Consider the following 26,806-nt stretch of genomic DNA (forward strand, 5'->3'; position numbering starts at 1 on the left):
ACAGAGAGACTGGGAGGGAGAGGGAGAGGGAGAGAGACTACAAAGAGAGACTGGGAGGGAGGGAGAGAGACCTACACAGAGAGACTGGGGGAGTGAGGGGGGAGAGAGACCTACCAGAGAGACTGGGAGGGAGTGAGGGGGAGAGAGGACCTACCAGAGAGACTGAGGAGGGAGGGGAGAGAGACATACACAGAGAGACTGGGAGGGAGAGGGAGAGAGACCTACACAGAGAGAGAGAGAGAGAGAGAGAGAGAGAGAGAGAGAGAGAGAGAGAGAGAGAGAGAGAGAGAGAGAGAGAGAGAGAGAGAGAGAGAGAGAGAGAGAGAGAGAGAGAGAGAGAGAAGAGAGATACCTACACAGAGAGACTGGGAGGGAGGGAGAGGGAGAGAGACCTACACAGAGAGACTGGGAGGGAGAGGGAGAGATACCTACACAGAGAGCTGGGAGGGAGAGGGAGAAATACCTACACATAGAGACTGGGGGGATGGAGAGGGAGAGAGACCTACACAGAGAGACTGGGAGGGAGAGGGAGAGAGACCTACACAGAGAGACTGGGAGGGAGGGAGAGGGAGAGAGACCTATACAGAGAGACTGGGAGGGAGAGGGAGAGATACCTACACAGAGAGACTGGGAGGGAGGGAGGGAGAGAGACCTACACAGAGAGACTGGGAGGGAGAGGGAGAGAGACCTACACAGAGAGACTGGGAGGGAGAGAGAGAGAGAGAGACCTACACAGAGAGACTGGGAGGGAGGGAGAGGGAGAGAGACCTACACAGAGAGACTGGGAGGGAGGGAGAGGGAGAGAGACCTACACAGAGAGACTGGGAGGGAGGGAGAGGGAGAGAGACCTACACAGAGAGACTGGGAGGGAGGGAGAGGGAGAGATACCTACACAGAGAGACTGGGAGGGAGAGGGATATCCGTGATGCAAACACCCTGACATCTTTTAAATCAGCCCTCAAAACTCACCTTTTCAATCTTGCTTTTGACCTCTAATTCTGTCGGTGTTATTTTATTTTATTTTTGTCATGTATTATTTTTGTTCTGTTTTTTGTTTTGCCATAGTTTGTCTCTCCTGCCCATGTAAAGCGTCTTTGAGCACCTGGAAAAGCGCTATATAAAATAGATGTATTATTATTATTATTATTAAGGAGAGAGACCTACACAGATAGACTGGGAGGGAGGGAGAGGGAGAGAGACCTACACAGAGAGGGAGAGATACCTACACAGAGAGACTGGGAGGGAGAGGGAGAGAGACCTACACAGAGAGACTGGGAGGGAGAGGGAGAGAGACCTACACAGAGAGACTGGGAGGGAGAGGGAGAGAGACCTACACAGAGAGACTGGGAGGGAGAGGGAGAGAGACCTACACAGAGAGACTGTTCCTTCTGTCAAATTGTCTCTCTCTTTCACCCACTTCTGGCGGGTCTGTAGAGACGGTAGGTAGTGGAGTAGGAAGCTGTTCCAAAACTTGTCAGCCAGTACTTGACTGTACCTCCACATTCTTCGGTCGTTCGCTTCTTCAGGCCTGTACATTGTCTGTGGTAGCGCGGGGTCCAGCCGCGCCAACAAGAGGGTGTTGGGGGTGACTGGGTCAACATCTGCTACATCACTTGAGACGTAACCGAGGGGCTTTGAGTTCAATACTCCCTCGATCTCCGTGAGGACTGTCATTAGGACTTGTTCCGCCACAGTCTGGGCCCCAAGCACGGCGTACAGGGCTGTCTTTATGGAACGTACTTCTCGTTCCCAGGTTCCACCGAAGTGAGGTGCGTTCGGGGGATTAAACTGGAAGTCAATCTGGGATGGAGCGAGGTGGGTCTTAAGTTCTGGGCCCATAGCTTGGAAGCTCTCTCTCAGCTCTCTTTCTCCGCCTTTGAAGTTTGTCCCGTGATCAGACAACAATGTAGACGGTTTTCCTTTCCGTGATGTGAATCTTCGGAAGGCCATAAGGAATGAGTCTGTGCTCATGGTTGGAAGGAGTTCGATATGTATCGCTCTGGTGGTCATGCATTTGAATACAATACCCCACCGCTTCTCGGTTCCTCTTCCTCTCTTTATATACAGCGGGTCAAAACAGTCCATACCGGTGGAGTGAAAGGGCTTGTCGCCGAGTCGGAGGCGACAGGGAGGTAGGTCAGCCATCCGGGGTATACTGGGCTGCGCGCGCCACTTACGGCAGTCTAGACAGGTTCGCTGGAAGCGCCGCACTGCTTCTCTCCCTTGCAGTATCCAATAACGACGTCTGATCTCCGCGAAGACTCTCTCTGCCCCTGCGTGGTGCACATCCTCGTCGTATTTCTTTATGATCAGCTCTGTGACCTTGTGTCGGCTGTTCAAGACTATCGGGTACTTAACGTCATCCGGTAGGTCTGGGGCTCTCCGTAGACGACCACCCACTCTGATGAGATTATGGGCGTCGCTCTCGGGGGCCAGGTGAAGCAGTCTGCTGTCTGATGGGACGGGCTTTGCTCCCTGTAGACAGGCTAGCTCATCGGGGAACGAGTCTCTCTGGGCTCGTTGTAGTAGAAGGAGTTCTGCTTCTTCGTAGTCAGCTGCTGAAATGTCAGTTGTGGGCTGAACCTCTGGGTGGTGCCACAGAAATGTCTTTAGCTGCGCACTCTCTAGGGTGAGGCAATCGTCTAGAACCGGGCCTGTGGGGACGAGTGTGTGTGTCAACCCACAGAACATAGGTTTCTTGTTCTCTGCCTCCTCTTTACTCGCCTCCCGTGGGGTGGGTGTAGGCCACTCTTCTTCGGGGAGCTTGAGGAACTTTGGCCCATCACTGTAGAGGTTGTGACGGGTGAGGTCATCCAGGGACATTCCCCGGGTGATGACGTCAGCTGGGTTGTGTTTGGTGTCCACATACCTCCAGCTGGTTACTTCTGTTAACTCTTGAATCTCGGTGACTCTGACTCCCACGAAGACCTTGTATCTGCACGAATCGGACCGGATCCATGTGAGTACGGTCGTGGAGTCTGACCACAAGATTGTTCTTTGCACCGGGATGGTGAGTTCACGTTGGATTAACGTGGCGAGCTGCGCTCCTGCTAGGGCTGCGCAGAGCTCTAGGCGCGGGATAGATTGTTGCTTGCGTGGGGCTATTCTTGAGTGAGCCAGGATGAAAGCAGTATGTATTTCTCCTCCCTCCTCTTGGGCACGCAAGTAAGCCACCGAACCGTAAGCTACTTCGGAGGCGTCGCTGAATACGTGCAGGTCGATCTTGCATGTCTCTGGCCTCACTGTGGGTGGGAAGTAGCTGCGGCGTATATTAACACCTGGGAGTGAGCGGAGTTCCGTCTCCTACTCTCTCCATGTGGATGCAAGGTGTTCGGGTATGGGATCGTCCCAGCCCTGGTCTTTGTCCCATAGCGCTCTTACAATCATCTTTGCCCTGGTGGTGTAAGGTAGAATACATCCCAACGGGTCATATTGTCTGGCGAGTGTTCTGTATACGCTCCGTCTGGTGGTCGGTATTGCCGTCGACCTTCCCTGCTCCTTGATCAGGGGTTTGTGTCTATAATGGAGCGAGTCTGTTTTGAAGCGCCAGACTAGTCCTAGTGTCATTTCTTGGGCTTCTCCTGGGATGGTCGCCATCCAGGTATCGCTACTCGCGGCCTTGTCCTCGGGGGAGAGGCGGCGCAGTACTTGCGGGTCGCTGCTGGCCCACTGCCTGAGATCAAAGCCGCCTTTGATCAGGGAGGCACGGAGCTTGAGTAGGAGAGCCTCGGCTTCTTCTGGCGTCGAGACGCTTTGTAAACAGTTGTCCACGTAGAAACTATTTGTCACACTTTGTCGGACCTCTTCATCTGCTGCTGGGTCCTCTGCGACGTGTTTTTGTAGTGCAAACGTAGCACAGCATGGGCTGCATGTGGTTCCGAAAGGGAGGACTTCCCATTGATAGATGGCTGGGTGCTCATCTCCGATCCTCTCTCTCCATAGGAACCGCAGCAGGGGCTTGTCCTCCTCCACTAGTCTCACCTGCAGGAACATCCCTTTGATGTCGCCGCTGATAGCCACCTTGTCCTGGCGGAAGCGTAGTAGCACGCCTAGTAGGGAGGGGCCGAGTGTTGGGCCGGCCAAGAGTTCTTTATTCAGATTTTGTGATCCGATCTGGTAGCTGCAGTTAAACACAATGCGATCCTTGCCGTTGTGGTGGACCTTGTGGTGCGGCACGTACCATGATTCGGTCGTCTGATCAGCCTCTTTAATGTCAATTTTCTTTATGTGCCCCGCTGTGATTAGTTTGGTAATCTCAGCGCGGTACACAGCTTCTTGGGCGGGGTCTTTGGCTAGGCGCCGCTCTGTGTTCAATAGATACCGCTCCGTCGCCTCTTTTGTAGCACGAAAGGTGGGCATTCCCTCTCGCCTCAGGAGTGGAGTTGCGTATCTCATCACTCCGTTGACGTTGACTCTCTTTGTCCCGTGCTCGAGGAGGGCTATAGCGTAGATATCTTCCTTAGAACGAATGTCTTTCTTTTCGTTCTTAAAGGGCATTGTCTCTAGTGTCCATAGCCTCTCGACATGCTGCAGGAGTGTGGTGTCTCCTTCTGTCGCTCTGGAGTGGAGGCAGCTAGTGGCTGCTGTTCGGTTAAGAGACTTGGCGAGGGGGCCTTGTAATGTCCATCCTAGGCGGGTCTCGACTGCTGCAGGACAACCTCGGGGTCCTGTATGGACCCGGTCTATCGGGACTATGAGGTCTGCATGGTCGGAACCTATCAGCAGGGTCGGGGTGGCGCCGTCTATGAGCGGGATAGGAAGTTGACGCAGGTGCACATATTTATCCATCAGCTTGGCGATGGGGTAGGTGTACTGCGATAGTCCTATTTCTTGGCTGGTGAAAGCATTAGTAATCCTGTACCGTCTCTCTGGCTGCCCGCTTGCTGCGATAGTGAAGGAGACATTCTCGCCCTTTATCGTCTTTAGATCTCTTCTTATTGTCCGAATCGTCATCTGGTTCTCGCTCCCCCGCAGCCCCAGCTGGGCCGCAGCGGACGCGAGGAGAAGGGTCTTCTCTGACCCGTCATCAAGGACGGCGTAAGTGTCCATGATCTTGTCTTGGTAACTCAGTGTTACACGGACCACCTTCAAGAGCACCTGGGCGCCGCTGCTGCTAGCGGGGTCAATGTACATAACACTTGCCTTTGTGCTGTTGGATGGTGCAGGCTTTCTTTTGTTACTGTCGTGTAGGACATCCAGATGGGCTCCGTCACACCGACTACACCTCTTCTTTAGGCGGCACTCGGCTGCCATGTGACTGCGCGCACATCGGTAACAGCGCCTGTTGGACTTTATCCAGTGACTTGTTTCTTCAGCGGTCATCTTCTTGAACTGGTCACATTGTGACAACCAGTGTTCCTTCTCACAGTACGGGCACACCATCTTCCACTTCTCTTTCATCGAGGGGGTACTGTGGTTCTTGCTGCTCGGTACTGATTCTGATTGGTGCATGACAGTCACCGATCTTCGGCCATCGTTTACTCTCCTAGGTCCCTCTCTGGAGCTTGGCGTGCTCCGCACGAACGTATCCAGCCGTAGGCTGCTGACTTCTCTCGCCAGGAAGTCGGCTAAGTCCAGGAGGGATGGCTCGGGACCGTTAGGATCACGGTGGTCTCTTTGCCGCCTGAAGCGCTCCTGTCGGGCGGGCGGCAGCTTCTCTAAAATCCTCTCGACGTTCGAGTTTGCGTATAGTTCGTGCATACCCTTTTCTCGTTGCGCCCCCAGCATCCCTACCAGGGATTGTACTTTTATAGACAGGTCGTCTAGTGAGCGATTGTCTGTGGCTGGGGGTAGGCGGTCAATATGCCTTATCTCCTGTATTACGTAATCCCATATACGTCCATATCTCTGGTCCAGCGCTGCTAGAGCCGCGGTGTATGGGGTCGTAGAGGTGGCATAGGCCAGCGCTATGTTGTGCGCTCTGGGCACTTTCAGGTGCTTCAATAATATTGCATACTTGTGGCGTTCATCAGCGACATCCACCATCATTGTCTCTAAGCACATCCGGAGCTCCGTGTACTGTGCTCGGTTCTCATGGGTGAAGTCTGGAAACGTCGGTGTGCCAATGTATGACGCCATGGATGGCTGGCACATCGGTGAGCGTTGGAAGAGAGGCCTCCTGGGCGAGTCTCTTCTTACGCCTCTCGGTGGGCTGGTACTGGCAGGGTACCATGGCCCGCTGGTCCAGGTGCTATTCCTCGGGACTGGTCGTGCGTCATGCTCACCCGTGAGTCGAGTCGGGGGTCTGTAGCGCAGAGCCGCGGGGGTATAGCCTGGGCTGTACTGGACCTCCTGGTCCTGTGGAGTAATGTGCTGCTGTCGGGCTTGACTCTCCTCTTCTCCCTCTTCTTCTTCTGCCAGGTCACCTAGATCCTGTAGTCGTCTATTTAGCCTCTCCGCGGTGTCCGCTGTTCCTTCCTTGTAGCTGGGTCTCACTTGGACCGGTTGGGGAATGAGTTCGGAGGGGGGTGTAGACTCTCTCTGGTGGTCGAGTTCAAGGTCGCCTGCTCGGTTAGGGGAGGGTGCCCTTGACGTGTGTCTTGACGAGGCTCTGGAACCCCTTGTGGAGGGAGGGGTTGTTGCCCTGGTGATCAGCTGCTCCATTAGCTGCGCTTGTAGTCTGTCGCGCTCGCCTTGTAGTCTGTCGCGCTCGGCGTCGCGCTTGGTGAGATCTGCTTCTCTTTGGGCACCGGCAGCGGCACGCTGGGTGTCGGCCCGGTCTCTTGCCATATTCTCTTCCGTCTGAAGGCGTCTCAGCTCCAGACGTATGTGCTCTTCTTCACTCCGTTGCTGTGCTTGGAGTCGATCGCGTTCACCCTGAAGTCGATCGCGTTCACCCTGAAGTCGATCGCGTTCGGTAGAGGCTGTCAGGCTGGCGAAGAACGCCTGTGACAGCATCCTCTCCGCCTCGCTGGGGGAAGACGCTTGTAGAAGTGAGCCGCTCCTGGCTGTACTCGTTGGGGAGTCCTGGAGCTCTATCTCCTCGGCGCTCTCCTCATCTTGTTCCGTGCAGAGTTCCACCTCTGGAGGGTTGTCTTCCTCCCGGAGCTCTGGGGGACTACTTCTTCGGTATTGGCGGGGGTAAAGTCGTGTCAGTTCCCTCCTGGTCCCCACCGTGAGCTTGGTCAGTTACATTAGAACCCACTAGGGCCTCTGTGGTCGGGGTATCCTGGTTGATAGGGTCGGACATAATTTTACTTTCTACTTTTACTGCGTTTACTGTTTGTAGAAGGCTAGGTAGTTTACTGACAGCGTAATCCTCTAAGTACTGAGGTGGCTGTCGTCTACGTTGCGGGCGTTCTACTTTAGGAGGACCGTTTCGTGGAGTGTTCATCATAGGCCATTTCAATATTAATACCACTATATTAATATTACACTAATTACCCTCCGGCTCGAAGGACCAATTGTAACTGAGGGGTACAATTCCCTGACTGTATTGATAAGTATGGTATCATTAAACCACTACCGCTTTATGTACTTTAATTACTGGCCATACAGTACACGATATCTAAGTGTGATGAACACTTTCCCACATATGAAATCAGGTCCACACAAAGGTAATAGTCAAATATTTAATATATAGCAAAAGGTACATATAATAATTACTTATTACATTTATGATTTGAATTGAATGCTCTTGTAAGGCAAATGAGTACTCATAGGCAAATCAACACTGAATGTCCAATCTCTGGTTACACAGGAAGCAAGTATACAACCTGGCTCTTAGGGGATTATATCTATGGTCACTTAATGATTATAGCTGGATAATATACTGCAGGGGTCCCGCCGGTTGTAAGCCAGTAGGGGGGGTAGGAGAGCCGTCGGCTGTATCCCGTCTGGTCAACGATTTCTAGGGAGAATTCAGGTACAGAACACAGTGCCCGTAGAACCTTGATCCACAGATGAATACACTTCGGCTCTCTTGTAGACGATAGCTGTAGCTGTAGGTCCACAACGGAGAAGAAGCGAGGCGACCTCAGTCTGGTCTGAGCGCCGTCTCACCTTGGCTCCTCTCGGGGTAAATCCAACACTCACCGGTGTTGGCGATTATCCGCTCCACAAATCAAAGCACCAAAGCAAATAGATATTCCATGCCGTATAGGGCTCAGCAGTCGTCGGGGTAGGTAATCCAATGTGCAGGTCCACTCGTCCTCGCCCAGAACTCCTCGGATGAAAGCACCACGCGTGGTCTGCCCAACCTGGTTAAGACTCTAGATAACGCGAGGAAACAATGGGGGTGCTGCTCACTTTAGAACTCTAACCAAACGATGCACCATACATAATAGACTATTATTACTTAATAGAAATACGGTGCCAAACTCTGGCAATTCAGCTATTAATTCGCACGAGGTCTCACTGCTATTCTAAGGCCAAACAGGCCGTACTACACCGCACGAGGTATCGTGGGGTGAGGCTTCACGTCTTGTTACTTAGTTGGGTAGAAGGGTAAAGGACTAAGAGGAATTCTACATTTCTTGCGCCATATTTATATGCACAGTGGACAAGTAGTGCCGCTCTGCTTTCGGTAGCCGTATTCCTGCGCGGAGCTGAGGCTAGTAAGGGCATGTCTCGTCGGTACCTTTGAACTTGAACGCCAGGGGCTTGTCCCTGGCGCCTGGTCCTTTTGTCCAATAAGAGAATGAACTATTATGGGCTGTAGTAGAATAAAGGGATATTCCGTGTATATGTACAAGGAATATACAAGGGATATCAAACGATATACAAATACTATTAAATATATATCCATAAATAAATATATATATTCGGTTTAATCTGATCCTTCACAACACTGGTCAATCACATTAATACTATATGCTATTGCTAATACGGTATATATATACACGTGATGGACGCAGCAGGCGATCACTGCTACTGTTATTCAGCCACGCCAGCCGCCGCAGCCATGCAAGAGGTACATGATTGAAAGGAATTAGGTTCAACTTCGATACATCATTCTACCTATCAATTCGACTATGTTGACATTGTTGTTATGCTGCTGTTGAATAAAGGAATTAGGTTCAACTTCGATACACCGCCTCCGACTCCTTTATCCCAGCGCTACAATTGATTGATAACTACTGAGCTAACATGAAGCTAACTACTGAGCTAACATGAAGCTAACTGCTGAGCTAACTGAGCTAACTACTGAGCTAACATGGAGCTAACTACTGAGCTAACTGAGCTAACATGAGCTAACTGCTGAGCTAACATGGAGCTAACATTAAGCTAACTACTGAGCTAACATGAGCTAACTGCTGAGCTAACATGGAGCTAACATGCAGCTAACTGAGCTAATTAAGAGGTACGCGATTGATTGATTGACATGTATTCCATAATATGTAAAGTACATGTGGTCCTCGTTTGGATAATATGTAAAGTACAGTTGACAGCTGTGTTGTGTTAACGTTGCAATGTACAGGGAAAACGTTATGGCATTGCGAGTGAATCGCGTCGCGATAATATAATATACATGTATTCCATTTCGGCGTCTGAGCGGGGGAAAAGAAAATGCGCATTTGGAGGGCGTTACCGGGGCCAATCAGGGCAAAATGCGGAAGCGCTCTTGCACTCTTCGGCTGGGATTAATATAGACGCATCTGGGCTAAGCCTGTACGTCTTTGTGTGTGTACGAGAGAGAGAGAGAGAGAGGAGAGAGAGAGAGAGAGAGAGAGAGAAAGAGAGAGAGAGAGAGGGAGGGATGGAGGGAGGGAGGGAGGGAGAGAGAGAGAGAGAGAGATAGAGAGAGAGAGAGGGAGGGAGGGAGAGATAGAGAGAGAGAGAGAGAGAGAGAGAGAGAGAGAGAGAGAGAGAGAAGAGAGATAGAGTGTGTGTATGTGCGCGTGTGTCTGTGTGTATGTACTGTGTGTGTGTATGCGTGTGTGTGTGCTGAACGAGGGATTATGGCAGGTTGAGGCTAGCAGCACACTGTACTAAACAGCGCAAACACACCAGTCGCGTGCGAAGGCGGGCGGGCGGGCGACCAGCGCGTCACTTTCGCTCCTATGTTAACGGACGTAGCTGTGCCCACCGGCTGCAAGCGGGCACGCAACTCGCGGGCTGGAAGCGATCGTTTCCGCTTTGGTTGGATTCAGAGGCGTGCGCCGCACGCGCATTTTCACAGAAATACACTCAATTTCTGCATTATTACCACACATATAGATGTTGTTCAACCAGCTAATATACCATATTACTATACTTCTTCAGGAGTACAGTCACACTGATCACCATTCTAAAATGAATTCTAACATTCTAATTAATTATATAATAACTGGTTATACATGCGAAATGGACAATAGAACACTGAAGCTGGACATCTTTAAAAGTCTTCAACCGGGGACTGACTTCGCAATAGACAAGGCCTCTACAGCTGTTCCAATGTAAACGTGCCTCCTCCTCCGGGCGCTTCAGCCCGCTCTGAAGTCCGACTCGGTGTGCCCGGCCACGCGCGCTGTTCTCTGGGCCGCGACACCTTGGTGCTCTCCTGTTTGCCCCCCCACCCCCCCCCAGCTCTCACATACACACCAACATTCCTCACCGACTTAAATCCCATTCCATTGGCTGCGGTCGGCCGAGCCTTGCTCTTGTGATTGGCTGTTTCGTGGCCTTAATATGTTACTTTAAAACGCAACCGGCATACTTCATACTCCAGGCCGGGCTCACTCTGTAAGTACCTGGTACTGAGGGACAATGGATCATTCATTCCTCCTCTGAGGAAACGTGTGTAGTGTTTGAGCTGGCACCGGGGAGGAGATACTGTGTCAACAAACCAGACCGGCGGTGAAGTGACTGGTGGAGAAAGTAGCTCTAAATGATTTCGGGAGGTTTGTTTTGGTGATTGTGTGCCAGTGTGTTGCTTAGACGTCTCACAAGCCCTGGGTTACTGTGGAGAGAGAGAGAGAAGAGAGAGAGAGAGAGAGAGAGAGAGAGAGAGAGAGAGAGAGAGAGAGAGAGAGAGAGAGAGAGAGAGAGAGAGAGAGAGAGAGAGAGAGAGAGAGAGAGGGAGAGAGAGGAGAGAGAGAGAGAGAGAGAGAGAGAGAGAGAGAGAGAGAGAGAGAGAGAGAGAGAGAGAGAGAGAGAGAGAGAGAGAGAGAGATAGAGAGAGAGAGAGAGAGAGAGAGAGAGAGAGAGAGAGAGAGAGGAGAGAGAGAGAGAGAGAAGAGAGGGAGGGAGAGAGAGGAGAGAGAGGGGAGGGAGAGGGAGAGACGCGGCCTCTGCAATTACTGTGAAGAGAGAGAGAGATAGAGAGAGAGAGAGAGAGAGAGAGAGAGAGAGAGAGAGAGAGAGAGAGAGGGAGAGAGGGAGAGGGAGAGAGAGGGAGGGAGAGGAGAGAGAGACGATGTGATGTCCTATAACAGACTCTTCTCCTCCTGCTCTCATCAAACACACACACACACACACACACACACACACACACACAGGTGAGCGTGCTGACGGACCAGGTGGAGGCTCAGGGCGTGAAGATCGGCGACCTGCAGGCGGCCTCAGGACTACCAGGACAAACTCAACTCCACCGAGCAGATGCTGCAGCAGGTACACACACCTGTAACAGGACTATATACCTGGATGTCATGTATGTTGTGTATGTCATGATGGCATGATGTCATGTATGTCTTGTATGTCATAAATGTCATGATGAATTGAAAATGGGGGACCCTGATGGAAACAAGACGAAAGTCTTTCTCTGGTCTGCATCCCCTTAACAATTGTATGTATTGAGCCGTACTGTACTGTACCCATTCTGCAATCTGTTAATAAACTTTTCAATCAATCAATAAAAAATGGTCTAAATGTGTTTTAGGACCTTGCTGGGGTAGGTTGTTCCTTCCTATGTGTTTAGGGACCTTGCTGGGGTAGGTTGTTCCTTCCTATGTGTTTTGGGACCTTGCTGGGGTAGGTTGTCCCTTCCTATGTGTTTTGGGACCTTGCTGGGGTAGGTTGTCCCTTCCTATGTGTTTTGGGACCTTGCTGGGGTAGGTTGTCCCTTCCTGTGTGTTTTGGGACCTTGCTGGGGTAGGTTGTCCCTTCCTATGTGTTTTGGGACCTTGCTGGGGTAGGTTGTCCCTTCCTATGTGTTTTGGGACCTTGCTGGGGTAGGTTGTTCCTTCCTATGTGTTTTGGGACCTTGCTGGGTTAGGTTGTCCCTTCCTATGTGTTTTGGGACCTTGCTGGGGTAGGTTGTCCCTTCCTGTGTGTTTTGGGACCTTGCTGGGGTAGGCTGTCCCTTCCTATGTGTTTTGGGACCTTGCTGGGGTAGGTTGTCCCTTCCTATGTGTTTTGGGACCTTGCTGGGGTAGGTTGTCCCTTCCTATGTGTTTTGGGACCTTGCTGGGTTAGGTTGTCCCTTCCTATGTGTTTTGGGACCTTGTTGGGGTAGGTTGTCCCTTCCTATGTGTTTTGGGACCTTGCTGGGGTAGGTTGTCCCTTCCTATGTGTTTTGGGACCTTGTTGGGGTAGGTTGTCCCTTCCTATGTGTTTTGGGACCTTGCTTGGGTAGGTTGTCCCTTCCTATGTGTTTTGGGACCTTGCTGGGGTAGGTTGTCCCTTCCTATGTCTTTTGGGACCTTGCTGGGGTAGGTTGTCCCTTCCTATGTGTTTTGGGACCTTGCTTGGGTAGGTTGTCCCTTCCTATGTGTTTTGGGACCTTGCTGGGGTAGGTTGTCCCTTCCTATGTGTTTTGGGACCTTGCTGGGGTAGGTTGTCCCTTCCTATGTGTTTTGGGACCTTGCTGGGGTACAGTAGGTTGTTCCTTCCAAACCGGTGCACCATATCGTGCAACTTATTATTGGAAAGATTATGGGGCGGCGGGCGTGGTTGCCTTTGAGCAAGGCTCTTTAACCCCCTACTGCTCACTGGCTAGCAGAAGAAGACTGTGGTCGTTCTGGGAGGCTCTCAGGTGTGAATGTGTGCAACTGTGTGTGTGTGTGTGTGTGTGTGTGTGTGTGTGCGTGTGTGTGTGCGTGTGTGTGTGTGTGTGTGTGTGTGTGTGTGTGTGTGTGTGTGCGTGTGTGTATGTGTGTGTGCGTGTGTGTGTGTGTGTGTGTGTGTGTGAAGCAGAGCATTAAAAGAGCATCCATCAGCGAACCTTCCCTAAATTCAAGTAAAACAAATAATATATATATTTTTTTAAAGTCTTACAATTTGCAGCAATTATTTAATTAATTTGACACCTTCAGCTAATTCTAGAGTCTGTCCCAAACCAGTGGCTCCCAACCTTTTAGGGCCCAAGACACGCCCAAGACACGTCCAAGATCAAACCAGAATCTCAAGGCACAGCAGCTTACAGTCGCGGTCATATCGTTAGACACACCTCCCCTGTGACATCACGGCCTTCATATCGTTAGAGACACCTCCCCTGTGACATCACGGCCTTCATATCGTTAGAGACACCTCCCCTGTGACATCACGGCCTTCATATCGTTAGACACACCTCCCCTGTGACATCACGGCCTTCATATCGTTAGAGACACCTCCCCTGTGACATCACGGCCTTCATATCGTTAGAGACACCTCCCCTGTGACATCACGGCCTTCATATCGTTAGACACACCTCCCCTGTGACATCACGGCCTTCATATCGTTAGAGACACCTCCCCTGTGACATCACGGCCTTCATATCGTTAGACACACCTCCCCTGTGACATCACGGCCTTCATATCGTTAGAGACACCTCCCCTGTGACATCACGGCCTTCATATCGTTAGACACACCTCCCCTGTGACATCACGGCCTTCATATCGTTAGAGACACCTCCCCTGTGACATCACGGCCTTCATATCGTTAGACACACCTCCCCTGTGACATCACGGCCTTCCTGGTCCTCTGGTTGGTGGGCAGCTGCTCCAATGAAAGAGTCCTGAAGCAGACATGAAGGAAGAGGACGAGATGAAGGCTCCGCCGGACGGCAGCAGACCCGGTCTTGGGCTCCTTTTTTCTTCAGTTTAGACAAATAGCAACGTCGTAGACATGTATCACGCGGTGTGTGGCTTCACGGTGATAGAGTCTGCATCTGTACTGAATTAGCGTAAGCTGACTCTACAATGAGTGGTAAAATGATACGAGAAATTGTTTGTATTTGCTAATTACCAGTTCCTTCTCGACAGGAAGTCTTAATGAAGCTAGCTGGACACAGCTAGTTCAGTACAGATGCGTACAGATTCAACTGACGTTAGCGCGCTGAGGCCCCGTACACCGGTACGATGAGCGTGGTCACAAGGGTCTGATCCCAGACTCAAACTTCTTTCAATCTGGGTTCTGAAAATACTGGAGCATTTGCATTATTCACCCGGCAGCAATCTTTAATCGGAAACAAATGTGGCGTGGGAACATTGGGGAGTGTGTTACCGTTGAGGATATGACTTAAAATCTTTGTAATTACAATTACAATTAAAATTGTAGGAAGAATAGCTACTGCAATGCTACATTAGCATTAATGATAATGATAATTGGGGATCCTAATAAACTAAACTAAACTAAACAATTACAATGACATGGCTAATATGGTTGCATTTTTTTTAATGTCGCTGTTGTTTTCTTAGTTCAGTATGAATGTGTGTCAGTGAGAAGATGACTAGCAATCCCATCCCTCAGAAAACACAAAACTATACAGTTAAAATCAGCCTCTGTGATAATTGTGATAGTGTGTGCCCTGCATAATGTTTTCATCGCTGCGGTTTTTTGTGGGATTTCTCTTTGGTTTGATTTCTGGTCTGTCATAATGTTGCAGTGAAGCTCCCGCGCCACGCCACCTGCTGTGCCACGCCACCCCGCGCCCGCTCCCGCGCCACCTGCTGTGTCAATATCGCACACAGAGGAATGGAACCAATAGTCTGGAAATTATGACTTTCCCCGGTGAACTCTTCCCCATATTCTGTTCTATACTGTTTAAATGAGTTGAAACAAAGCCCCATGCGGTCGATCTGCTGGTTATATATGACTCTCTAGAGCGCGTCCAGGGGAAAACTCTGCTCACTGCCCCGGACCCAGCCTCTCAGGACCAGTCTAGCCTTCCAGGAGGACATTCCTCGCCGGGATTCCAACGTGACTGGCTCTGGATCACCCTGACAACCAAAATATTTAGGACACTCCTTTGCCTTCCAGAACGGCGTCTCTGAGGGTGTGCGTCTGGTCTGCTCTGAACCACGCTGGTGTTGGTGGAGGCTGTCTGGGCAGGTGAACTCTGTCACGCCGCTAACTTTAGGGTCAGACACGCCCCTTAAACTGTTGGTTCTCAGAGCAGAGAGAGGGCGAGGGAGAGGGAGAGAGAGAGAGAGAGAGAGAGAGAGAGAGAGAGAGAGAGAGAGAGAGAGAGAGAGAGAGAGAGAGAGAGCGAGAGAGAGAGAGAGAGAGAGAGAGAGAGAGAGAGAGAGAGAGAGAGAGAGAGAGAGAGAGAGAGAGAGAGGGGAGAGGAGAGAGGGGAGAGGGGAGAGGGGAGAGGGGAGAGGGAGAGTTGGTGAGGGAGGAGAAAGGAGAGGAAGAGAGACAGACTAAAGAGGTGCAAGGAGGGAGGGACGGAGGGAGAGAGGGAGGGAGGGAGAGAGAGAGAGAGGGTTAGAGGGAGAGAGAATGGGAGCTTCTCTTTTAGTATGAGAGGTGTCTGTCTGTATCGTTCCATGTGGTTGTGCTTTGGGAACAACACTGAATGGAGTGGACCTATGGAGATTACTGCGGCGAGCTACAAGACAGCCTCTTTCTCTTCTTCTACAGAAGTCAGACCTTGGGGTAGGATGAAGCGGTTTGAACACAAACATTAATCCTGTTATTGTTATAGATAATCATATTTCCATAACAACAATAAGTCTTTCCTGTGCACCAGGAACAACCTCGAGAAAGCTTTTCTGACCGGTTGTGTACCCATATACAGTGTGTGTCGCTACGGTAAACGCAGATCTGCTGGCCACAGGGCCGCTCTGTCGGAGACGTGGTCCTTACGAGGCTTTGGACTTGAGCCGTAAATCTCTTCCAAGTGACAAAGCTCTAATATTTTCCATGTGCACTCTGAGATGAAACCCAGATTTCCCCCCCCCCCCCCCCCCGTTATAAAGCGCAATTTTTAGACGGATATTTGCGTAGATACCGTTTTAAAGTCCAGATGCCGCTCGACCCGCGACCTCAAGTGGTTTAGCACCTGCCGCCTGGAATAAACCAAACGACCAACACATCTGCCCCTGGAGACCATCCGATAGGCTGACAAGCGCTTCATGTGAAGAGGGAAACAGTTGCTAATCACCTGCGGACGGACGGACGGACGGACGGACGGACGGACGGACGGACGGACGGACGGGTCTGTGAGTCACAGTCTTTAATTGACAGCAGTTCACTTTAAAAGCAAAGTGCACCTGTTAAGGCCGCTGCACTTTACTCAGGGCTGAACACAGCCTTTGCACTTTACTGAGAGAGAGAGAGAGAGAGAGAGAGAGAGAGAGAGAGAGAGAGAGAGAGAGAGAGAGAGAGAGAGAGAGAGAGAGAGAGAGAGAGAGAGAGAGAGAGAGAGAGAGAGAGAGAGAGAGAGAGGGAGAGAGAGAGATATATTATAAATAGTGGTCGTGGCCGGTGTGTATATTTAGCTGCTCAAACAGCATCTGAAACCAGTGGGTTTGTCTGAGAGGCCTGCTGTCATAACAGGGTTGTTACTGTCCAGTCGGTGGACACAGCACTGTCTCACAGACGCTGGATGATATCTCGTGTGTGTGTTTACATGTGCAGCGGTGCTGTGTCCTCCTCTCTGTGTCCTACTCTCTGTGTCCTCATCTCTGTGTCCTCCTCTCTGTGTCCTACTCTCTGTGTCCTCCTCTCTGTGTCCTCCTCTCTGTGTCCTCCTCTCTGTGTCCTACTCTCTGTGTCCTCCTCTCTGTGTCCTACTCTCTGTGTCCTACTCTCTGTGTCCTACTCTCTGTGTCCTACTCTCTGTGTCCTCCTATCTGTGTCCTACTATCTGTGTCCTACTCTCTGTGTCCTACTCTCTGTGTCCTACTATCTGTGTCCTACTCTCTGTGTCCTCCTATCTGTGTCCTACTCTCTGTGTCCTCCTATCTGTGTCCTACTCTCTGTGTCCTCCTCTCTGTGTCTCCTCTCTGTGTCTCCTCTCTGTGTCCTCCTCTCTGTGTCCTCCTCTCTGTGTCCTCCTCTCTGTGTCCTCCTCTCTGTGTCCTCCTCTCTGTGTCCTACTCTCTGTGTCCTACTCTCTGTGTCCTACTCTCTGTGTCCTCCTCTCTGTGTCCTACTCTCTGTGTCCTCCTATCTGTGTCCTACTCTCTGTGTCCTACTCTCTGTGTCCTCCTCTCTGTGTCCTACTCTCTGTGTCTCCTCTCTGTGTCCTACTATCTGTGTCCTACTCTCTGTGTCCTCCTCTCTGTGTCCTACTCTCTGTGTCCTCCTCTCTGTGTCCTACTCTCTGTGTCCTACTATCTGTGTCCTCCTCTCTGTGTCCTACTCTCTGTGTCCTCCTCTCTGTGTCCTACTCTCTGTGTCCTACTCTCTGTGTCCTCCTCTATGTGTCCTACTCTCTGTGTCTCCTCTCTGTGTCCTACTATCTGTGTCCTACTCTCTGTGTCCTCCTCTCTGTGTCCTCCTCTATGTGTCCTCCTCTCTGTGTCCTCCTCTCTGTGTCCTACTCTCTGTGTCCTCCTATCTGTGTCCTACTCTCTGTGTCCTACTATCTGTGTCCTACTCTCTGTGTCCTCCTCTCTGTGTCCTCCTCTCTGTGTCCTCCTCTCTGTGTCCTACTCTCTGTGTCCTCCTCTCTATGTCTCCTCTCTGTGTCCTACTCTCTGTGTCCTCCTCTCTGTGTCCTCCTATCTGTGTCCTCCTATCTGTGTCCTACTCTCTGTGTCCTCCTCTCTGTGTCCTACTATCTGTGTCCTACTCTCTGTGTCCTCCTCTCTGTGTCATACTCTCTGTGTGATACTCTCTGTGTCCTACTCTCTGTGTCCTACGCTCTGTGTCTCCTATATGTGTCCTACTCTCTGTGTCCTACTCTCTGTGTCCTCCTCTCTGTGTCCTACTCTCTGTGTCCTACTCTCTGTGTCCTACTCTCTGTGTCCTACTCTCTGTGTCTCCTATATGTGTCCTACTCTCTGTGTCCTACTCTCTGTGTCCTCCTCTCTGTGTCCTACTCTCTGTGTCCTACTCTCTGTGTCCTACTCTCTCTGTGTCCTACTCTCTGTGTCCTACTCTCTGTGTCCTACTCTCTGTGTCCTACTATCTGTGTATCCTATCTGTGTCCTACTCTCTGTGTCCTCCTCTCTGTGTCCTACTATCTGTGTCCTACTCTATGTGTCCTACTCTCTGTGTCTCCTCTCTGTGTCCTCCTCTCTGTGTCTCTCTGTGTCATACCCTCTGTGTCCTACTATCTGTGTCCTACTCTCTGTGTCCTACTCTCTGTGTCCTACTCTCTGTGTGTCCTACTCTCTGTGTCCTACTCTCTGTGTCCTACTATCTGTGTCCTACTCTCTGTGTGTCCTACTCTCTGTGTCCTACTCTCTGTGTCCTACTCTCTGTGTCTCTCTGTGTCCTACTATCTGTGTCCTACTCTCTATGTCATAATCTCTGTGTCCTCCTATCTGTGTCTATCTGTGTCTCATCTCTGTGTCATACTCTCTGTGTCCTCCTCTCTGTGTCCTACTCTCTGTGTCCTACTCTCTGTGTCCTACTCTCTGTGTCATATTCTCTGTGTCCTACTCTCTGTGTCTCCTCTCTGTGTGTCCTACTCTCTGTGTCCTACTCTCTGTGTCCTACTCTCTGTGTCTCTCTGTGTCCTACTATCTGTGTCCTACTCTCTATGTCATAATCTCTGTGTCCTCCTATCTGTGTCTATCTGTGTCTCATCTCTGTGTCCTACTCTCTGTGTCCTACTCTCTGTGTCATACTCTCTGTGTGATACTCTCTGTGTCCTCCTCTCTGTGTCTCCTCTCTGTGTCCTACTCTCTGTGTCCTATTCTCTGTGTCCTACTATCTGTGTCATACTCTCTGTGTGATACTCTCTGTGTCCTACTCTCTGTGTCCTACGCTCTGTGTCTCCTATATGTGTCCTACTCTCTGTGTCCTCCTCTCTGTGTCCTACTCTCTGTGTCCTACTCTCTGTGTCCTACTCTCTGTGTCCTACTCTCTGTGTCATACTCTGTGTCCTCCTCTCTGTGTCTATCTGTGTCATATTATCTGTGTCCTACTCTCTGTGTCTCCTCTCTGTGTCCTACTCTCTGTGTCCTACTCTCTGTGTCTCCTCTCTGTGTCCTACTCTCTGTGTCCTACTCTCTGTGTCATACTCTCTGTGTGATACTCTCTGTGTCCTACTCTCTGTGTCTCCTCTCTGTGTCTCCTCTCTGTGTCCTACTATCTGTGTCATACTCTCTGTGTGATACTCTCTGTGTCCTACTCTCTGTGTCCTACGCTCTGTGTCTCCTATATGTGTCCTACTCTCTGTGTCCTACTCTCTGTGTCCTACTCTCTGTGTCCTCCTCTCTGTGTCCTACTCTCTGTGTCCTACTCTCTGTGTCCTACTCTCTCTGTGTCCTACTCTCTGTGTCCTACTCTCTGTGTCCTACTCTCTGTGTCTCCTATCTGTGTCCTACTCTCTGTGTCCTACTCTCTGTGTCCTCCTCTCTGTGTCTCTCTGTGTCATACTCTCTGTGTCCTACTCTCTGTGTCCTACTCTCTGTGTCCTACTATCTGTGTCCTACTCTCTGTGTCCTACTCTCTGTGTCCTACTCTCTGTGTCCTACTCTCTGTGTCATACTCTCTGTGTCCTCCTCTCTGTGTCTCTCTGTGTCCTACTCTCTGTGTCCTACTCTCTGTGTCCTACTCTCTGTGTCCTACTCTCTGTGTCCTACTCTCTGTGTCCTACTCTCTGTGTCCTACTCTCTGTGTCTCTCTGTGTGTCCTACTCTCTGTGTCCTCCTCTCTGTGTCCTACTCTCTGTGTCATACTATGTGTCCTCCTATCTGTGTCTCTCTGTGTCCTACTCTCTGTGTCCTACTCTCTGTGTCTCCTCTCTGTGTCTCCTCTATGTGTCCTACTCTCTGTGTCCTACTCTCTGTGTCCTACTCTCTGTGTCCTACTCTCTGTGTCCTCCTCTCTGTGTCCTCCTCTCTGTGTCCTACTCTCTGTGTCCTACTCTATGTGTCCTCATCTCTGTGTCCTACTCTCTGTGTCATACTCTGTGTCCTCCTATCTGTGTCTCTCTGTGTCCTACTCTCTGTGTCCTACTCTCTGTGTCTCCTCTCTGTGTCTCCTCTCTGTGTCCTACTCTCTGTGTCCTACTCTCTGTGTCCTACTCTCTGTGTCCTACTCTCTGTGTCCTCCTCTCTGTGTCCTCCTCTCTGTGTCTCCTCTCTGTGTCTCCTCTCTGTGTCCTACTATCTGTGTCCTCATATCTGTGTCCTACTATCTGTGTCTCCTCTCTGTGTCCTACTCTCTGTGTCCTCCTCTCTGTGTCTCCTCTCTGTGTCCTACTCTCTGTGTCTCCTATATGTGTCATACTCTCTGTGTCCTACTCTCTGTGTCCTACTCTCTGTGTCCTCCTCTCTGTGTCTCTCTGTGTCATACTCTCTGTGTCCTCCTATCTGTGTCCTACTCTCTGTGTCCTACTCTCTGTGTCCTCCTCTCTGCGTGTCCTACTCTTTGTGTCCTACTCTCTCTGTGTCATACTCTCTGTGTCCTCCTCTCTGTGTCCTACTCTCTGTGTCTCCTCTCTGTGTCCTACTCTCTGTGTCCTACTATCTGTGTCCTACTCTCTGTGTCCTACTATATGTGTGTCCTCTCTGTGTCCTACTCTCTGTGTCCTCCTCTCTGTGTCCTACTCTCTGTGTCCTACTCTCTGTGTCCTACTCTCTGTGTCCTCCTCTCTGTGTCTGTCTGTGTCTCCTCTATGTGTCCTACTCTCTGTGTCCTACTCTCTCTGTGTCCTACTCTCTCTGTGTCCTACTATCTGTGTCCTACTCTCTCTGTGTCCTACTCTATCTGTGTCCTACTCTCTGTGTCCTCTCTGTGTCTCTCTGTGTCCTACTCTCTGTGTCATACTCTCTGTGTCTCCTCTCTGTGTCCTACTCTCTGTGTCCTACTCTATGTGTCATACTCTATGTGTCCTACTCTCTGTGTCCTACTCTCTGTGTCCTACTCTATGTGTCCTCCTCTCTGTGTCATACTCTCTGTGTCCTACTCTCTGTGTCCTACGCTCTGTGTCCTACTCTCTGTGTCCTCATATCTGTGTCTCTCTGTGTCCTACTCTCTGTGTCCTACTCTCTGTGTCCTACTCTCTGTGTCCTACTCTCTGTGTCATACTATCTGTGTCCTCCTATCTGTGTATCTCTGTGTCCTCCTCTCTGTGTCCTACTCTCTGTGTCCTACTCTCTGTGTCCTACTCTCTGTGTCCTACTCTCTGTGTCTCCTCTATGTGTCCTACTCTCTGTGTCCTACTATCTGTGTCTATCTGTGTCTCCTCTCTGTGTCCTACTCTCTGTGTCCTACTCTCTGTGTCCTACTCTCTGTGTCTCCTCTCTGTGTCTATCTGTGTCTCCTCTATGTGTCCTACTCTCTGTGTCTCTCTGTGTCCTACTCTCTGTGTCCTACTCTCTGTGTCCTACTCTCTGTGTCCTCCTATCTGTGTCCTCCTCTCTGTGTCTCCTCTCTGTGTCTCCTCTCTGTGTCCTACTATCTGTGTCCTCATATCTGTGTCCTACTATCTGTGTCTCCTCTCTGTGTCCTACTCTCTGTGTCCTCCTCTCTGTGTCTCCTCTCTGTGTCCTACTCTCTGTGTCTCCTATATGTGTCATACTCTCTGTGTCCTACTCTCTGTGTCCTACTCTCTGTGTCCTCCTCTCTGTGTCTCTCTGTGTCATACTCTCTGTGTCCTCCTATCTGTGTCCTACTCTCTGTGTCCTACTCTCTGTGTCATACTCTCTGTGTCCTCCTCTCTGCGTGTCCTACTCTTTGTGTCCTACTCTCTCTGTGTCATACTCTCTGTGTCCTCCTCTCTGTGTCCTACTCTCTGTGTCTCCTCTCTGTGTCCTACTCTCTGTGTCCTACTATCTGTGTCCTACTCTCTGTGTCCTACTATATGTGTGTCCTCTCTGTGTCCTACTCTCTGTGTCCTCCTCTCTGTGTCCTACTCTCTGTGTCCTACTCTCTGTGTCCTACTCTCTGTGTCCTCCTCTCTGTGTCTGTCTGTGTCTCCTCTATGTGTCCTACTCTCTGTGTCCTACTCTCTCTGTGTCCTACTCTCTCTGTGTCCTACTATCTGTGTCCTACTCTCTCTGTGTCCTACTCTCTCTGTGTCCTACTCTCTGTGTCATCTCTGTGTCTCTCTGTGTCCTACTCTCTGTGTCATACTCTCTGTGTCTCCTCTCTGTGTCCTACTCTCTGTGTCCTACTCTATGTGTCATACTCTCTGTGTCCTACTCTCTGTGTCCTACTCTCTGTGTCCTACTCTATGTGTCCTCCTCTCTGTGTCATACTCTCTGTGTCCTACTCTCTGTGTCCTACGCTCTGTGTCCTACTCTCTGTGTCCTCATATCTGTGTCTCTCTGTGTCCTACTCTCTGTGTCCTACTCTCTGTGTCCTACTCTCTGTGTCCTACTCTCTGTGTCCTACTATCTGTGTCCTCCTATCTGTGTATCTCTGTGTCCTCCTCTCTGTGTCCTACTCTCTGTGTCCTACTCTCTGTGTCCTACTCTCTGTGTCCTACTCTCTGTGTCTCCTCTATGTGTCCTACTCTCTGTGTCCTACTATCTGTGTCTATCTGTGTCTCCTCTCTGTGTCCTACTCTCTGTGTCCTACTCTCTGTGTCCTACTCTCTGTGTCTCCTCTCTGTGTCTATCTGTGTCTCCTCTATGTGTCCTACTCTCTGTGTCCTACTCTCTGTGTCCTACTATCTGTGTCCTACTCTCTGTGTCCTACTCTCTGTGTCCTACTCTCTCTGTGTCCTACTCTCTGTGTCCTACTCTCTGTGTCCTCATCTCTGTGTCCTACTCTCTGTGTCCTCCTCTCTGTGTCTCTCTGTGTCATACTCTCTGTGTCCTCCTCTCTGTGTCTCTCTGTGTCATACTATCTGTGTCCTACTCTCTGTGTCCTACTCTCTGTGTCCTACTCTCTGTGTCTCCTCTCTGTGTCCTACTATCTGTGTCTCATCTCTGTGTCTCCTCTCTGTGTCCTACTCTCTGTGTCCTACTCTATGTGTCATACTCTCTGTGTCCTACTCTCTGTGTCCTACTCTCTGTGTCCTACTCTATGTGTCCTCCTCTCTGTGTCATACTCTCTGTGTCCTACTCTCTGTGTCCTACGCTCTGTGTCCTACTCTCTGTGTCCTCATATCTGTGTCTCTCTGTGTCCTACTCTCTCTGTGTCCTACTCTCTGTGTCCTCTCTGTGTCTCTATGTGTCCTACTCTCTGTGTCATACTCTCTGTGTCTCCTCTCTGTGTCCTACTCTCTGTGTCCTACTCTATGTGTCATACTCTCTGTGTCCTACTCTCTGTGTCCTACTCTCTGTGTCCTACTCTATGTGTCCTCCTCTCTGTGTCATACTCTCTGTGTCCTACTCTCTGTGTCCTACGCTCTGTGTCCTACTCTCTGTGTCCTCATATCTGTGTCTCTCTGTGTCCTACTCTCTGTGTCCTACTCTCTGTGTCCTACTCTCTGTGTCCTACTCTCTGTGTCCTACTATCTGTGTCCTCCTATCTGTGTATCTCTGTGTCCTCCTCTCTGTGTCCTACTCTCTGTGTCCTACTCTCTGTGTCCTACTCTCTGTGTCCTACTCTCTGTGTCTCCTCTATGTGTCCTACTCTCTGTGTCCTACTATCTGTGTCTATCTGTGTCTCCTCTCTGTGTCCTACTCTCTGTGTCCTACTCTCTGTGTCCTACTCTCTGTGTCTCCTCTCTGTGTCTATCTGTGTCTCCTCTATGTGTCCTACTCTCTGTGTCTCTCTGTGTCCTACTCTCTGTGTCCTACTCTCTGTGTCCTACTCTCTGTGTCATACTCTCTGTGTCCTACTCTCTCTGTGTCCTACTCTCTGTGTCCTACTCTCTGTGTCCTCATCTCTGTGTCCTACTCTCTGTGTCCTCCTCTCTGTGTCTCTCTGTGTCATACTCTCTGTGTCCTCCTCTCTGTGTCTCTCTGTGTCATACTATCTGTGTCCTACTCTCTGTGTCCTACTCTCTGTGTCCTACTCTCTGTGTCTCCTCTCTGTGTCCTACTATCTGTGTCTCATCTCTGTGTCTCCTCTCTGTGTCCTACTCTCTGTGTCCTACTCTCTGTGTCCTACTCTCTGTGTCCTACTCTATGTGTCCTACTCTCTGTGTCTCCTCTCTGTGTCCTACTCTCTGTGTCCTACTATCTGTGTCTCCTATCTGTGTCCTCCTCTCTGTGTCATACTCTCTGTGTCCTACTCTCTGTGTCCTACTCTCTGTGTCCTACTCTCTGTGTCTCCTCTCTGTGTCCTACTCTCTGTGTCCTCCTCTCTGTGTCTCTCTGTGTCATACTCTCTGTGTCCTACTCTCTGTGTCCTACTCTCTGTGTCTCCTCTATGTGTCCTACTCTCTGTGTCCTACTATCTGTGTCTATCTGTGTCTCCTCTCTGTGTCCTACTCTCTGTGTCCTACTCTATGTGTCCTCCTCTCTGTGTCTCTATGTGTCATACTCTCTGTGTCCTACTCTCTCTGTCCTACTCTCTGCATCCTACTCTCTGTGTCCTCCTCTCTGTGTCTCTCTTTGTCCTCCTCTCTGTGTCCTACTCTCTGTGTCCTACTATCTGTGTCCTACTATCTGTGTCCTACTCTCTGTGTATCCTCTCTGTGTCCTACTCTCTGTGTCCTCATATCTGTGTCCTCCTTTCTGTGTCTCTCTGTGTCCTCCTCTCTGTGTCTCTCTGTGTCCTCCTTTCTGTGTCCTCATATCTGTGTCCTACTCTCTGTGTCCTACTCTCTGTGTCCTACTCTCTCTGTGTCCTACTCTCTGTGTCCTACTCTCTGTGTCCTACTCTCTGTGTCTCCTCTCTGTGTCCTACTCTCTGTGTCCTACTCTCTGTGTATCCTCTCTGTGTCCTACTCTCTGTGTCCTCATATCTGTGTCCTACTCTCTGTGTCCTACTCTCTGTGTCCTACTCTCTCTGTGTCCTACTCTCTGTGTCCTACTCTCTGTGTCCTACTCTCTGTGTCTCCTCTCTGTGTCCTACTCTCTGTGTCCTACTCCTCTCTGTGTCCTACTCTCTGTGTCCTACTCTCTGTGTCCTACTCTATGTGTCCTCCTCTCTGTGTGATACTCTCTGTGTCATACGCTCTGTGTCCTACTCTCTGTGTCGTACTCTCTGTTTTCTACTCTCTGTGTCCTACTCTCTGTGTCCTACGCTCTGTGTCCTACTCTCTGTGTCCTACTCTCTGTGTCCTACGCTCTGTGTCCTACTCTCTGTGTCCTACTCTCTGTGTCCTACTCTCTGTGTCCTACTCTCTGTGTGTCCTACTCTCTGTGTCCTACTCTCTGTGTGTCCTACTCTCTGTGTCCTACTCTCTGTGTCCTACTCTCTGTGTCTCCTCTCTGTGTCCTACTCTCTGTGTCCTACTCTCTGTGTCCTCTGTGTCCTACTCTCTGTGTCCTACTCTCTGTGTCCTACTCTCTGTGTGTCCTACTCTCTGTGTGTCCTACTCTCTCTGTGTCCTACTCTCTGTGTCCTATTCTCTGTGTCCTACTCTCTGTGTCATACTCTCTGTGTCCTACTCTATGTGTCCTACTCTCTGTGTCCTACTCTTTGTGTCCTACTCTCTGTGTCCTACTCTCTCTGTGTTGTACTCTCTGTGTCCTACTCTCTGTGTCCTACTCTCTCTGTGTCCTACTCTCTGTGTCCTCCTCTCTGTGTCCTACTATCTGTGTCCTACTCTCTCTGTGTCCTACTCTCTGTGTGCCCCTCTCTGTGTCCTACTCTCTGTGCCGCGGTGTGATACTCTCTGTGTGATACTCTCTGTGCCCGCGGTGTGATACTCTCTGTGTGATACTCTCTGTGTGATACTCTCTGTGCCCGCGGTGTGATACTCTCTGTGTGATACTCTCTGTGCCCGCGGTGTGATACTCTCTGTGTGATACTCTCTGTGTGATACTCTCTGTGTGATACTCTCTGTGCCCGCGGTGTGATACTCTCTGTGTGATACTCTCTGTGCCCGCGGTGTGATACTCTCTGTGTGATACTCTCTGTGTGATACTCTCTGTGCCCGCGGTGTGATACTCTCTGTGTGATACTCTCTGTGCCCGCGGTGTGATACTCTCTGTGTGATAATCTCTGTGTCCTACTCTCTGTGTGATACTCTCTGTGTGATACTCTCTGTGCCCGCGGTGTGATACTCTCTGTGTGATACTCTCTGTGCCCGCGGTGTGATACTCTCTGTGTGATATTCTCTGTGTCCTACTCTCTGTGTGATACTCTCTGTGTGATACTCTCTGTGCCCGCGGTGTGATACTCTCTGTGTGATATTCTCTGTGTCCTACTCTCTGTGTGATACTCTATGTGTGATACTCTCTGTGTGATACTCTCTGTGTGATACTCTCTGTGTGATACTCTCTGTGTGATACTCTCTGTGTCCTACTCTCTGTGTGATACTCTCTGTGTGATACTCTCTGTGTGATACTCTCTGTGTGATACTCTCTGTGTGATACTCTGTGTGATACTCTCTGTGTGATACTCTCTGTGTGATACTCTCTGTGTGATACTCTCTGTGTGATACTCTCTGTGTGATACTCTCTGTGTGATACTCTCTGTGTGATACTCTCTGTGTGATACTCTCTGTGTGATACTCTCTGTGTGATACTCTCTGTGTGATACTCTCTGTGCCGCT

At 50.4% G+C, this 26,806-nt stretch overlaps 1 protein-coding gene across 1 annotated transcript in view; it reads left to right on the plus strand.

The window, feature by feature from the left end:
• The window catches only part of LOC311246902 (liprin-beta-2-like), a gene marked incomplete at both ends in the record, with an annotated part of 195,726 nt that overhangs the window by 3,396 nt on the left and 165,524 nt on the right, over positions 1 to 26,806 (plus strand). Inside the window, 2 exon segments of the mRNA XM_084337143.1 lie at positions 11,414 to 11,479; positions 11,481 to 11,529. Of these exon segments, the coding sequence (XP_084193269.1) occupies positions 11,414 to 11,479; positions 11,481 to 11,529 (115 nt within the window).

The sequence above is a fragment of the Notolepis coatsorum genome (genome assembly GCF_963971535.1).
Source record: "Notolepis coatsorum genome assembly, chromosome: 20".
Lineage (NCBI taxonomy): Eukaryota > Metazoa > Chordata > Actinopteri > Aulopiformes > Paralepididae > Notolepis > Notolepis coatsorum.